At 45.0% G+C, this 14,335-nt stretch overlaps 1 protein-coding gene across 2 annotated transcripts in view; it reads right to left on the bottom strand.

The window, feature by feature from the left end:
* The window catches only part of LOC127567529 (BCL2/adenovirus E1B 19 kDa protein-interacting protein 3-like), a 61,118-nt gene extending 58,956 nt beyond the window's left edge, over nucleotides 1-2,162 (bottom strand). For both annotated transcript variants that reach the window (XR_007955899.1, XM_052010540.1), the window contains exon 1: nucleotides 1,934-2,162. Coding sequence is in view for 1 of the 2 variants with exons in the window: in XM_052010540.1 (XP_051866500.1) it covers nucleotides 1,934-1,970 (37 nt within the window). In the remaining variant the exon portion in view is untranslated. The remainder of the gene's footprint in view (nucleotides 1-1,933) is intronic.
* Nucleotides 2,163-14,335: the final 12,173 nt, after the last annotated feature.

The following is a 14,335-nucleotide window of genomic DNA, read 5'->3' as shown; positions in this document are numbered from 1 at the left end:
TTAGATCTTTCCCCTCTCACTTTAAATCTACACCCACTAGTTTTGGACTCCCCTACCCTGGGGAAAAGGACTTGGGCTATTCACTTTATGATTTCATGGACCTCTATAAGATCACCCCTCAGTTGGAGACACAAGACACTGTAGATGCTGGAATCTAGATGAAAAACACTATGATACTGGAGGAACTCAGCAGGCCAGACAGCATCTGTGGAGAAAAGCAGGCGGTCAACATTTTGGGTCGAGACCCTGCCCCACGACTGGAATTAATTAATAACCAACCCTGAAGCAGAGTCTCAACCCTGAACATTGACCATCCCTCTGCCTCCACAGATGCTGTTTGACCCGCTGAGTTCCTCCCGCAGTTTGGGTCTTTCTCAAGGCGAGGTAGCTACGAGATTAGGGGACGGTTATCTAAAACTGAGGTGGGTCGGAACTGCTTCTTGCAGGTGGTGGTGAATCTCAGAAATTCTCTACCCCAGAGGATTGTGAAGCCTGGATCATTCGAGTATTTAAAGAGGAAATAGATTCTGAATGGTCAGGCTGCAGGGAAATGACACAGAAGAGGAGTTGAGACTGGGGCAGATCAGCCATTTGAATGGAAGGCCAGGCTTGAGGGGCTGAAGTGGCCTACGCCTGCTCCTACCTTCTTATATTCTTATGTCTTGGTACAATCATGGGCTCCAGTCCCAGTCCGAGCTTTGAGAACCAAATCCTTGGCTGCTGCTCCCACTGCAGTGCTGAGGGGGTGCTGCACAGTCTGAATGGTCTGCTCCCAATGTACAATCTGCCCTCTTAAATTCATCGTTAAAGGTCCCACCACAACATTCACAAGGATGTTGCCAGGACTGGAGGGCTTGAGTTATAAGGAGAGATTGGATAGGCTGGGACTGTTTTCCACTGGCGTGAAGGAGGCTGAGGGGTGACCTCATATAAAACCACGAGGGGCCATGGATAATGGGGAAATCTAGATTTAAGGTGAGAGGGGAAAGATTTAAAGGGGACCTGAGGGGCAACTTTTTCCACACAGAGGGTGGTGGGTATGTGGAACAAGCTACCAGAGGAAGTGGGTACAATTACAATGTCTGAAAGACATTTGGACAGGAACATGGATAGGTCAGCATGGACGAGTAGGGCCGAAGGGCCTGTATAAACACACCATTTCAAGAGACCAGAACTGTAATCCCAACCTCAGATTTCTTATCCAACCCACATCAGCGGAGACATCTGGACATTGTAACATTTATCTTGTGGGATCTTCCTGGGCTAATATTGGCTTCCCCCCCCCCCCCCCCCCCCCCCCCCGCCCGCCCCCCAAGCAGCGTGAACTAGGATGTCGATATGCAACAGGGGTCTAGAAATACAGATACTTAAAATGTATGTGTATGTATGTATGTATATATATATATACACACACACACACTTTTCTTTTGCTTTAAACTGCTAAATGGGTCGGACTGCCTTCTATACCTCGGTCCAATATTACGTTTTCACCCATTCATAAAGCCAGTGGCGAGAGCCAAGTTGATCAGGCATCGCTGTTAAACAAACACAACCGTCTCCAGTCATTCCGCCGCTACACTCTTTGATTCAACTTCCCAACGAAAGCACATGAATTAGCCGTGCGAGTAAATGCAAGGAGGCGTGAATTAATTAAGGATTTAAATATTAAACAACACACAAAAAAATATCGTGTTCAGATGAAAAAAAACACAGATTCACATTTGTATCATAGCTGTTATGCAATAGGATTTACCCTGAAACAAGGCTTAAAAAAATGGTGACTATACATCTTAAACACTAACCCTCCAGCAGTTAAACGTGTTATTTATATTGTACATTCATAAGGAAACACGTCAGGATTATTAAAAACCGCAGCCAGAATTAACATTGGACAATATTACTGAATGGATCAGGAATCATTGACAATACTCACCGTGCAAGCTCTCTTCTGGTAAATTGTAAAATGACATGTCGTTAACTTCTTCAGCAGTATATATTTTTCTGAACTGAGCTTCCTCTTTAATCTGGAATTGATAAATCAGAGACCTGGGAAGCTTGCCACTTCAGCCACCTCTCCCCATTTATCGTCCCCTTCTCTCTGACTTACTTCAACCGCTCTGGTCGCGTTTTGCTGCTACACTTACACATAAACGGGAACGTGCAGACATGCACGTCGGTCCCTGCACTGCCCGGCTCGGACAGATCATGTGAGCTATGCCAATGATCATCTTGTAAACAAAAGACTAAGGGACCGTCTCCCAAAACCCCAGTGTCTGAAAGAATGCTTTCACTTCGGCCCACGCAGCTTCACAATAGAATTATAAACACCGGCCAATAAGTGATTTAGGGAAGGGCGTAATGAAATAAAAGAAAGCAGAACATACATTCTTCGATATATTACGGATACAACAATAAATAATTTTCTTTATAAGATATAAGATATCTTTATTAGTCGCATATACATCGAAACACACAGTGAAATTAATCTTTTGCGTAGTGTTCTGGGGGCAGCCCACAAGTGTCGCCACGCTTCCGGCGCCAACATAGCATGCCCACAACTTCCTAACCCGTACGTCTTTGGAATGTGGGAGGAAACTGGAGCACCCGGAGGAAATCCACGCAGACACGGGGAGAATGTACAAAATCCTTACAGACAGCGGCCGGAATTGAACCTGGGTCGCTGGCACTGCAATAGCGTTACGCTAACCACTACACTACCGTGCCTGCCATTTTCCCAGCCTCAGAACCTCCCAGAGCTCTTCATACAATTTAAGAAATGAGCCATTAAACTGAAAAGAGTGCAGAAAATATTTACGACGACATTGCCGGGAGTCGAAGGACTAGGTTATAGAGAAAGGTTGGGCAGTCTGGGAATTTGTTCTTTGGAGCAGAGGGGTGATCTTATAGAGGTGTATAAAATCATGAGGGGAATAGGGTGAATGCACACAGCCTTTTTCACAGGGAAAGGGAATCAAAAATTAGAGTAGGTTTAAAGTGAGAGGGGAAAGATTTAACAGGAAACTGAGGGGCAACTTTTTCACTTAGAGTGTTGTCAGTAAATGGAATGAGCTGCCAGAGGAAGTGGTTGAGGCAGGTACATTAATAATATTTAAAAGACACTAAGTATATGGATAGGAAAAGTTTAGAGGGATATTGGCAAATGGGACTAGCTTAGATGGGCAACTTGGTCAGCATGGACTGGTTGGGCCGAAGGGCCGGCTTCCGTGCTGTATGACTCTCTGAATCTATGACTCTGTAAGTCTAGGAGCTAGAAACGAGCTGCTGGAGGAACTCAGCAGGTCAGGCAACATCTGTGTAGACAGAGGGATGGTCAATGTTTCAGGTCTGGTTCTGAAGTAGGGTCTCGACCTGAAACGTTGACCACCCCTTTGCCTCCACAGATGCTGCTCGACCCACTGAGTTCCTCCAGCAGTTTTTTTTTGCTCCAGATCCCAGTACCTTCAGTCTCTTGTGTCTCCAAATAGCTTGAGGAGTTGCCATGCCATCTTCTCACAGCTACCATCAGACAGGAGGTACAGAAGCCTGAAGTCCCACACCACCAGGTTCAGGGACAGCTACTTTTAATAAGATTTCTTTATTAGTCACATGTACATTGAAACAAACAGAGAAATGCATCTTTTGCGTAGAGTGTTCTGGGGGCAGCCCGCAAGTGTCGCCACGCTTCCGGCACCGACATAGCATGCCCACAACTTCCTAACCTGTATGTCTTTGGAATGTGGGAGGAAACCGGAGCACCCGGAGGAAACCCATGCAGACACAGGGAGAACGTACAAAATCCTTACAGACAGTGGCCGGAATTGAACCCGGGTCGCTGGCACTGTAATAGCGTTACGCCAACCACTACACTACCCTGCACAACCCTTATCATGACCTCAGTAGAGCAACACTATAACTACATTTATCACTTTGCATTAAAATGGACTTTGTTTTGTTTTTGTTCTAATTGTGTTCTTTCTAACAAAAATTGTGTATAATTTATGTTTAATTTATGTTTTTCTTGTGAATGCTGCTTATCTGATGCTATGTGTCTGTGATGCTGCTGCAAGTAAGTTTTTCATTGTACCTGTGCACACATGGACTTGTGCATGTGACAATAAACTCGACTTTGACTTTGTCTTTGGTCACAGGACCCCTGGAGGCTACCCTACCATTCGATGACATCACAGCTGATCCCGTGCATGCATTCTGCTGATTTCCACATCCCCCTTGAGTGTCGAAGAAATTTTTGATCCCGGCCTTGAAAATATTCAAGAATTGAGCATTCATTGAGGCAGAGGATACCAAAGATTTGCAAGTCTCCAGGGAAAGGGTTCTTATCTGAGTCACATACTGCCGACCCTTCACTCCGAGTCTGTGCCCCCAGGTTTAAGTCTCTCCAGCCTGAGTAAAGAACCTCTCAGCGTCCAAGCTGTCATCCATCTTAGAAAGGAGAAACAAGAGACTGAAGATGCTGGGATCTGGAGTGACAAAGACTCTGCTGGAGGGTCAGGCAGCATCTGTGGGGGGGGGAAGGAATTATTGATGATTTGGGTTGAAACCCTGTATCGAACTGAATGTGCTTGGAGAGTCATAGAGTCATACAGCACAGAAACAGGCCAACTGGTCCATGCCGACCACGATGCCCCATCCAAGCTGATCCCATTTGCCAGCGTTTAGTCCATAACCTTCCAAACATTTCCTATCCATGTACCTGTCCAACTGTCTTTTCAAAGTTGTTAATGTACCTGCCTCAACCACTTCCACTGGCAGCTCGTTCCACTGGGAAATGGGATTAGTATATGTCGGCACTTGATGACCAGCACAGACACAGTGGGCAGAAGGGCCTGCTTCCTTTCTGTATGACTGTAGAATTCTGTGGAGACAGCATTGGTGGTAGTTTTCTAGTGCCTCAAGATGCATGTTGTAGGTTGTGTCGGTCTCAGAAGTGTCTAGGAGGGCAACAATCACTGCTGCCCAATATACCACCGAATTTTGTCCCAGATTTGAGACCTTTCCTTCAATAGACCAAAAGCTGTGTTGGCGCATTGAAGGCTAAGGTGGATTTCATCATCAATGTCTGCCTTCACTGATAGGTGACTCCTGAGATATTTGAAGTGCTCCATGTTTTCAAGAGTTTGGCTTTGAATCTTTATTGTCCGAGGGGAAGTGTGATCCTTCTGAGGCATGTTGGTCAAGGACCTTTGTCTTGTAGATATTGAGTGTAAGACCTATCTGCGCAAATGTTTCAGTGAAAACATTGGAGCTCAACCTCTGAGCATCTCAGCATATTCCAGTGGGTTTGGCTAAGCTTTCTTGTGGGCATAGCTGGATGTTAAACAATTTCTCATCAGTTCCGAAAATTAATTCCACTCCTGCAAGAAGTTTGGTGAGAATCGACATTGTGGCAAGAAAGATGAAGAAAAGTGTTGGTCTTCATCGAGAATGATTCTGTTACAGACCTGTTGGTTAACGTCATGGCTTGCATGAAGTGGTGGTGCAAGCAGAAGATGGAGACAAATTTCCGTGAGCAGCTGAATTTGAGGAAGATGTTTCACGCTAGTGAGGCCAAGACTGGATAGTTCACTATAGATGGAGTCAACAGCTCTCATGTCAAGGGCAGAGTCCTGGCTGAGGGATTCCTCGAGGTACAGATCCCACCTCTCTGTCCTTGCTGTGTTTGCCTCCATTTCTGGCTCTCATGTTTGGGTCATAAATGTTCACCACTGGAGAATCTGTGCATATCACAGTTATCAGCCAGTTGCTGTACCTCCTGCACTCTTTACACCTGTGATCTTTTCTTTAGGGCAGGGGTTTTCTGTTGGAGCTCCGCCTTCCGATGCCGCTTGAGATGTGGTAGAGTTCCCGATCCAAGAATACCTTATGTGGATCTCTTCATCATTGTCATGAAACCAGTCCTGCCACTTTCTGGTTGAGAAGCCAAGACATAAGACATAGGAGCAGAATTGGGCCATTCAGCCCATCAAGTCTGCTCCTCCATTGATTTTTTTTTCTTCCGCCTTCTCCCCGTTAGCCTTAACCCTCAAGAGTCTCTTCGCAGTTGCTACCATTGGTGGGCATCAGGGCAATCCAGATGTTAGAACATAGAACATAGAACAGTACAGCACAGGAGCAGGCCATTCGGCCCACAATGTTCTGCTGAACTAATTAAACTAGTAATTAAACGCCTAACTAAACTAATCCCTTTGTCCCTTTGACACAATGTCTATAACCCTCCATTCTCTGCATATTCATATACCTACCTAAGAGCTTCTTGAATGTCTCTATAGTATTTACCTCCACTATTACCCTTGGCAGCGCATTCCAGGCACCCACCACTCTCTGTGTAAAAAAAATTTACCCTGCACATCTCCTTTCAACTTACCCCCCCCTCATTTTAAATGCATGAATCATTGCCGTCTTATGATGTGAAATTTGTTGTTTTGCAGCAGCAGTACAGAGCAAAGACATAAGACTACTATAAATTACAAAATAAATAAATAATGCATAAAAAAGGAATAATGGGGTGGTATTTATAGGTTCATGGACCATTCAAAAATCTGATGGTGAAGGGGAAAAAGCTGTTTCTGAATTATTCAGTGTGGGTCTTCAGGCTCCTGTACCTCCTCACCAATGGTAGTAATGAGAAGAGGGCATGTCCCGGGTAGTGAGGGTCCTCAGTGATGGATGCTGCCATCTTGAGGCACTGCCTCTTGAAGATGTCCTCAATGGTAGGGAGGGTTGTGCCCATGGTGGAGCTGGCTGACTCTATAACCCTCTGCAGCCTCTTACAATCCTCTACATCGGAGCCTTCATAACCAGGCAGTGATGCAACCAGTCAGAGTGCTCTCCACTGTACATCTATAGAAATTTGCAAGAGTCTTTGGTGACATACCTAATCTCCTCAAACTCCTAATGAAGCAGAGCCACTGGCGTGCCTTCTTAGTGATTGCATCAATGTGTTGGGGCCAGGATACATCCTCCAAGATGTTAACACCCAGGAACTTGAAGCTGCTCTCCCTATCCACTGCTGACCCCTCAATGAGGACTAGCGTGCGTTCTCCCAACTTCCCCTTCCTGAAGTTCACAATCAATTCCTTGGTCTTGCTGATATTGAGTGCGAGGTTGCTGTTGTGACACCACTCAACCAGCCGATCTATCTCACTCCTGTACGTCTCCTCGTCGCCATCTGAGATTTTACCAACATCTACAAATTTATAGATGGTGTTTGAGCTGTGCCTAGCCACATGGTCATGAGTGTAGAGAGAGTAGAGCAGTGGGCTAAGCACGCATCCTTGAGGTGCGCCTGTGTCGATTGTCAGCGAGGAGGAGATGTTACTACTGATCCGCACTGACTGTTGTCTCCTGATGAGGAAGTCGAGGATCCAGTTGCAGAGGGAGGTACAGAGGCCCAGATTTAGAAGCTTGGTGATTAATGCTGAGGGGATGATGGTGTTGAACGCCAAGCTGTAATCGACAAACAGCAGCTTGAAGCATGTTTTGCTGTTGTCGATGCCCTCTAGGATTAGACATTTTTGGCAGTCTTTGGCTTGTGTGAGTTGGGGGTTATCAGGTTGTCTGTAAGGTGCTGATTGAGATGAGCTATCTTATTGGAGTCCTTGAAACCTTCAAGGATGGTTTTCTTACACGAATATTTCTGTTGCTGCCATTGTTTTGGGACCAGCCTGATAGTAATGACAGGAGAAGGGAGAGGATTAGGTGACAGTCCCTCCAACTGTCATCAGACCTACCATGGCACAGATGATGTGGACATTTGGGTGGTGACATAATCTACTAGGTTTCCCTCCCTGGATGGGGTGTCGATGTGAGGTTTTGTGCTGTGTCTCTAAAAAAATGGGGTGTTGGTTAGGATAGAGTGTGTTCTAAGAACCTTGTCAAGAAGAAGACATCAGTGAAGGTGGCCTTTCCTAGTCCATTCTTGCTGATCATGCCTTACAATAGCATCTTTTCTGACCTTGACATTGAAGTCAGCCAGAAGGATGTGTTGTCGCCATCTGGGATACTGAATACTGAAAGGTCTGGATAGAGTGGATGGGGAGAGAACATTTCCATTAGTAGGAGAGTCTAGGACCTGAGGGCACAGCCTCAGAATAAAGGGATGTTCCTTTGTAACGGAGATGAGGAGGAATTTCTTCAGCCAGAAGGTGAATTATTGGGAATTGCTTGCCACAGAGGGTTGTGGAGGCCAAGTCATTGGGTGTATTTATGGAAGAGATTGATAGGTTCTTGATTGGTAAGGGGGTTAAGGGTCACGGGGAGAAGGAGGGAGAATGGGGTTGAGAGAAAAACTCAGCCATGATTGTATGGCAGAGCAGACTCGATGGGCCGAATGGCCTAATTCTGCTCCTATATCTTATGCTGTAATGGGATACTGACCAGGGTCTTTCCAAGGTTTGAATAGATGTCATTTTTGGCATCATCCATAGCTCCCATGGTTGGGGCAGTCCGCAACTCAGGCTCAGGCTTAAGGACAGCTTCTATCCCACTGTTATAAGACTACTGAACAGTCCCCTATTACGATAAGATGGACTCTTGACCTCACAATCAAACTCATTATTGCCTTGCACCTTATTTGTCTACCTGCACTGCACTTTCTCTGTAACTGTAACACTTTATTCTGCATTCTGTTATTTGTTTTCCCTTGTCCTACCTCAATATACTGAGTAATGAAATGATCTGTATGTATGCAGGACAAGTTTTTCCACTGCACCTCGGTACATGTGACAATAACAAACCAATTTACCAACGTGTTTGTTTCACGATAGAGTGTAGTTACTGCAATTACATATATCTCCTTTCTTGAAGATGGTCATAATGACAGCATCTGGGAGGTCCCCTGGTACGTCTTCCTCTATGTGAGAGATGAGGTTGTGAACTTGTGGCAGTAGGAATGTAGACCAGATGCTCACCAGATTAATTCCTGGGTTGGCAAATTTGTTAAGTAGACTGGGCATATACACCTGAAGAAACAGAGATGATCTCTTTAAAATTCTTACAGATTTCTTGCTAGGCCTGACAAGATAGGTGTGGAATTAATATTTCCCAGGCTGGGGTGGGTTGAACCAAGGGTAACTCTCTCAAAGTATTGGGTTGGCCAATCGAAACAGAAATGAAAATCCAAAATAATACTGCAGATTCTGGAACTCTAAAGTAAAAACAGGAAGTGTTGGAAATACTCAGCAGATCAGGCCGCATCTGTGGGAAGTGAAAATAAATTTCTTCATCAAGAGGGTTACTTTCCCTGAAAGTAGAGTCACAGGTAGACAGGTTTGTAAAAAAGGCTTTTGGCATCCTGGCATTTATAAATCAAAGTATTGAATATAGGAGTTGGAATGTTTTGGTGAGGTCGTATAAGTCATTGGTGAGACCAAATTTAGAATATTGTGTGTAGTTCTGGTCGCCGAACTACAGGAAGGATGTCAGTAAGATTGAAAGAGTGCAGAGGAGATTTACTAGAATGTTGCTGGGTCTTTGGGAGTTGAGTTATAGGGAAAGACTGAGCATGTTAGGACTTTATTCCTTGGAGCGGAGAAGAATGAGGGGAGATATGCTAGAGGTTTACAAAATGATGAGGGTCATAGACAGAGTTAATGCAAGTAGGCTCTTTCCACCTAGATTAGGAGAGATAAGTACGAGAGGACATGGCTTTAGGGTGAAAGGGGAAAGGTTTGGGGGAACATTAGAGGGAACTTCTTCACTCAAAGAGTGGTGGGAGTGTGGAACGGGCTGCCATCTGATGTGGTAAATGCGGGCTTGCTCTTAACTTTTAAGAGTAAATTGGATAGATACATTCATGAGAGAGGTCTGGAGGGGTATGGGCTGGGGGCGGGTAAATGGGACTAGCAGAATAATGTTTTGGCATAGACTAGAAGGGCCGAATGGCCTGTTTTCTGTGCTGTTGTTTTCTATGGTTTCTATGGTTCTATGGGTGGCGAATCTTTGGAATTTTACTCAAGGAGGTTATGGAGACTCACTACTAAGAATATTCAAGGCAGACATCAAATTTTTTTTAGATATTAAAGGAATCAAAAGAAAGGGGGGGTGGGATAGAAAAGGAAAATGTTTCAGTCTTGATATTACTGAATGATGGAGCAGGATTGAGGGACTACCAAGAGATACTTAATGGTTTGGGTTTGTATTCCTTGGAGTTTAGAACAATGAACAATGATCTTATTCAAACATATAAGATCCTAAAGAGACTTGACCGGGCAGATGTTGGAATGTTTTCACAAGTGGGACTCTTGAACTACAAGATAAGGGACTGGTCATTTAAAACTGAGGTGTATCGAATTTTCTTCTCTCAGATAGTGGTGAATCTCTGGAATTCTCTGCCCTGGCTGATGGTGGAAGCCAGATTATGAGAAGTATTTAAAGCGGAGGTAGATAAATATTTGGAAGATCGGGGAATAGAGGGGAATGGACAGAACTCGAGGACAAAGGGTTCAAGGTGAGAGGGGAGAGATTTAATAAGAACCTGAGGGGCAACTTTTTCACCTGGAGGGTGGTCAGTATATGGAATGTGTTGCCAGAGGAAGTGGTTAAGGCGGGTACTTTCACAACATTTAAAAGACTCTTGGACAGGTACATGGATAGGAAAGGTTTAGCGGGATATGGGCCAAATGTGGGCAAATGGGACCAGCTTAGACAGGGATCTTGGGTCGGCATGGACCAGTTGGGCCAAAGGGCCTGTTTCCATGCTGTATGACACTGTGACTATGAGAAATGACATAGGCCAGTACAGATCATCCATGATCATATTAAATGTTGAGATAGGCTTTAAGCGCCTGATGGCCTACACTTGCTCCTATTTATTTTGTGTACTTGTGACCAAATTCCTTTTCTTGCTCCTATTTTTTTAAACTGTTTTTGATCTTGCTGATGTGCCTTTCCACTACATTTCAGAATTCCAGCAGTGATACTATCTACTCCTGACAACAAGGGTCAGGGAACAGACAATATCCTTTGCAGTAGTTCCAAAATTAGCAGAGAACTTCAGTCATAAATTCACAGTCTCAGCTCCCACATTCCATTGAGCCTCAGAGACACCATCTTCAAGAAAAGAACACACAAGAACAGAACAAAGTAAGAGCCGGAGTAGGTCGCTCGGCCCCTCAAACCTGCCCCGCCATTCAATATGTTCATGGCTGATCTCTGCTGATCGTCAGCTCCTCTGTTCCATTTCCCCACAATTCCTTGCTCTTTCAAATACTCATCTATCTCCATCTTAAGTATATCCAATGATCTGACCTCCACCACCCTCGGAGCCAGAGAATTCCAGAGATTCATCACTCTCTGAGAGAAGACATTCGGACACACCTCGGTTTTAAATAACCAGTCCCTTATTTTATAGGATTTCTTTATTAGTGACATGTACAATTGAAACACACAGTGAAATGCATCTTTTTGCGTAGAGTGTTCTGGGGGCAGCCCACAAGTGTCGCCATGCTTCCGGCGCCAACATAGCATGCCCACAATATCCGTACGTCTTTGGAATGTGGGAGGAAACTGGAGCACCCGGAGGAAACCCACACAGACACGGGGAGAACGTACAAATTCCTTACAGACAACGGCTGGAATTGAACCCAGGTCGCTGGCGCTGTAATAGTGTTACACTAACCGCTACGCTATCATGCCTGCACTACTTGTGGAACCATCTCAACATCTACCCTGCCAAGCCCCCATAGGATCTTATATGTATGAAAACAGTTTCTTCTAAACTCCAAAGAATACCTACAAGTGTCGCCATGCTTCCGGTGCCAACAAAGAATACAAGCACAAACTGTCCAGCCTCTCTTGAAAGGACAACCCTCTCATCCCAGGAATTAGCCTGGCGAATCTTCTTTGGAACTGCGTCCAGTGTTACTATATCCTTTTTTAGACAAAGGGACCAAAACTGTGCACAGCATTCCAGGGGTGGTCTCACCAAATCCCTGTACAGCTGTAACTAAACCTCCCTATTCTTAACCTCCAACTCCTCATCATAAAGGCCAGAATGTTGTTTGCCTTCGTAACTACTTGTTGGATCTGCCCGTTAACTTTTTGTGATTCATGCAGTAAAACACTACAAGGAAAGGTTTGTTTTTTTTAAGTTTCAAAAATAGATTTTATTTATAATAAAAAAATATATACAAATGAAGAAGCAGTGCAAAACTTTTACATTCATGTTTGTTATACTCAGCGGTGTAAAGTTTTTAAAAGAAAAAAAAGCCACTCATGTGGCCGCATAGAGTGATACACCATTTCACTGTCTGAGAGGCTTCCCCACACAAATCAGCCCTTCCATGTGCGGTAGTGGAAGGAGCCCAGACTGTGATATTGGTATTGGTATTGGTTTATTATTGTCAATTGTACTGAGGTACAGTGAAAAACCTGTCTTGCGTACCGATCGTACAGATCAATTCATTACACAGTGCAGTTACATTGGGTTAGTACAGAGTGCATTCCCCACAGAGCCTTTACATTGGCTGCACCGACCTTCAGTGCTTCCCTCAGCACATACTCCTGCAGATGGACTGTGCCAGTCAGCAGCATTCCCTGACGGACATCTCGCTGGGCTGGGAGACCAACAAGTCTCAGGCAGACCTAAGAACACCTTTCGCTGAAATGATGACTTCCCAGCAGCACTTGATGTCCGTCTCGGTGCATGACCCTGGGAACAGCCTGTCAATCAGAGAGTGCTCTGTCATGCATCTGCTGGGGATGAACCAAGACAAGGATCTTCTCCACACCCTCAAAACAAATCTTCAGTCTTCAAAGAAGTGGGTGACTCACCATACACTAGGAAACCATCCCAACTGGTGTAACTACAGAGGGATATACCTTGCTGTCAGCTATGCATCAGCAGACCCCAATTAGTGAGGATTGGTAACAACATCTCCTCCTTGCTGACCATCAACACAGGTGCACCTCAAGGCTGCGTACTTAGCTCCCTACTCTACTCCCTAAACACACATGACTGTGCATCTAGTTCATTGATGGCACCACTGTTGTTGGATGAATTGCAGGTGGTGATGAGTCAGTGTACAGGAGCAGGACGGGACACCTGGTTGAGTGTTGTTGCAATAACAACCTCTCAGTCAGCATCAGTAAAATTAAAGAACTGGTTGTTGACTTCAGGAAGAGGAAGGAGAGTGAGTCTACATTGGGTGGCGGAGATGGTCACCAGCTTCTTATTCCTGGGGGGGTTAACATATCGGATGACCTGTCCTGGGTCCAGCAAATAGGAAGGTGGGCCAGCGTCTTTACTTTCTTAGAAGATTAAGGAGTTTTGGCATGTTACCAACCACACTAAAAACTTCGTCAGATGTACTGTTAAATGTATCCTGACTGGTTGCATCATGGTCTGCTATGGCAATTCGAATGTACAGCTATGTAAGAAGCTGCAGAGAGTAGTGGACTCTGCCCCATTACATCACCGGCACATCCCTCCCCACCATTGGTAGTATCCATATGAGGCACTGCTCAAGAAGGCAACTTCATCAAAGATCCCCACCATCTGGGCCTTGCCATCTTCTTGTAGCTATCATTGGGCAGATCGTACGAAGTCCCACACCACCAGGTTCAAGGACAGCTACTTCCCTTCAACTATCCAGTCTTGAACCAACCTGCAGAACCCTAATCACTACCTCAAGTACAGCAACACTGTGACCACTTTGATCACTCTAGAGTACAATAAACTTTTTTTTTGTTCTAATTGTGTTCTTTCTTGTAAAACTTGTGCATAATTGGCAGGCATGGTAGTGTAGCAGTTAGTGTAACACTATTACGGGGCCAGTGACCCGGGTTTAATTACGGCCCCTGTCTGTAAGGAATTAGTAAGCTCTCCCCGTGTCTGCGTGGGTTTCCTCTGGGTGCTTTAGTTTCCTCTCACATTCCAAAGACGTACGGGTTAGGAAGTTGTGGGCATGTTATGTTGGCGCCAGAAGCGTGGCGACACTTGAGGGCTGCCCCCAGAGCACTCTACGCAAAAGATGCATTTCACTGTGTGTTTCGATGTACATGTGACTAATAAAGATATCTTAATTTATTTTTAATATATGGTTTTACTTGTGAATGCTGCTTGTCTGTTGCTATGTGCCTGTGATGCTGCTGCGAGTAATTTTTGCATTGCACCTGTGCACACATGTACTTATGCATGTGACAATAAACTCGACTTTGCATTCATTGCCAGGATTCCCATCGACCACCTCCTCACAGAGGCCAAAAATCTGCTGCCCGAACATAATGTTGGTTCTGTTCATCTGGAGGAACAGGGACCATGATCTTCAGCACACACCAAGAGGAATGCAGGGAGCAGCATCAACCACTATGCATGGCC

This window comes from Pristis pectinata, chromosome 2 (assembly GCF_009764475.1).
Source record: "Pristis pectinata isolate sPriPec2 chromosome 2, sPriPec2.1.pri, whole genome shotgun sequence".
Lineage (NCBI taxonomy): Eukaryota > Metazoa > Chordata > Chondrichthyes > Rhinopristiformes > Pristidae > Pristis > Pristis pectinata.
The sequence above is the reverse complement of the archived record's forward strand: the minus strand, read 5'-3'. Positions and strand labels throughout refer to the sequence as shown.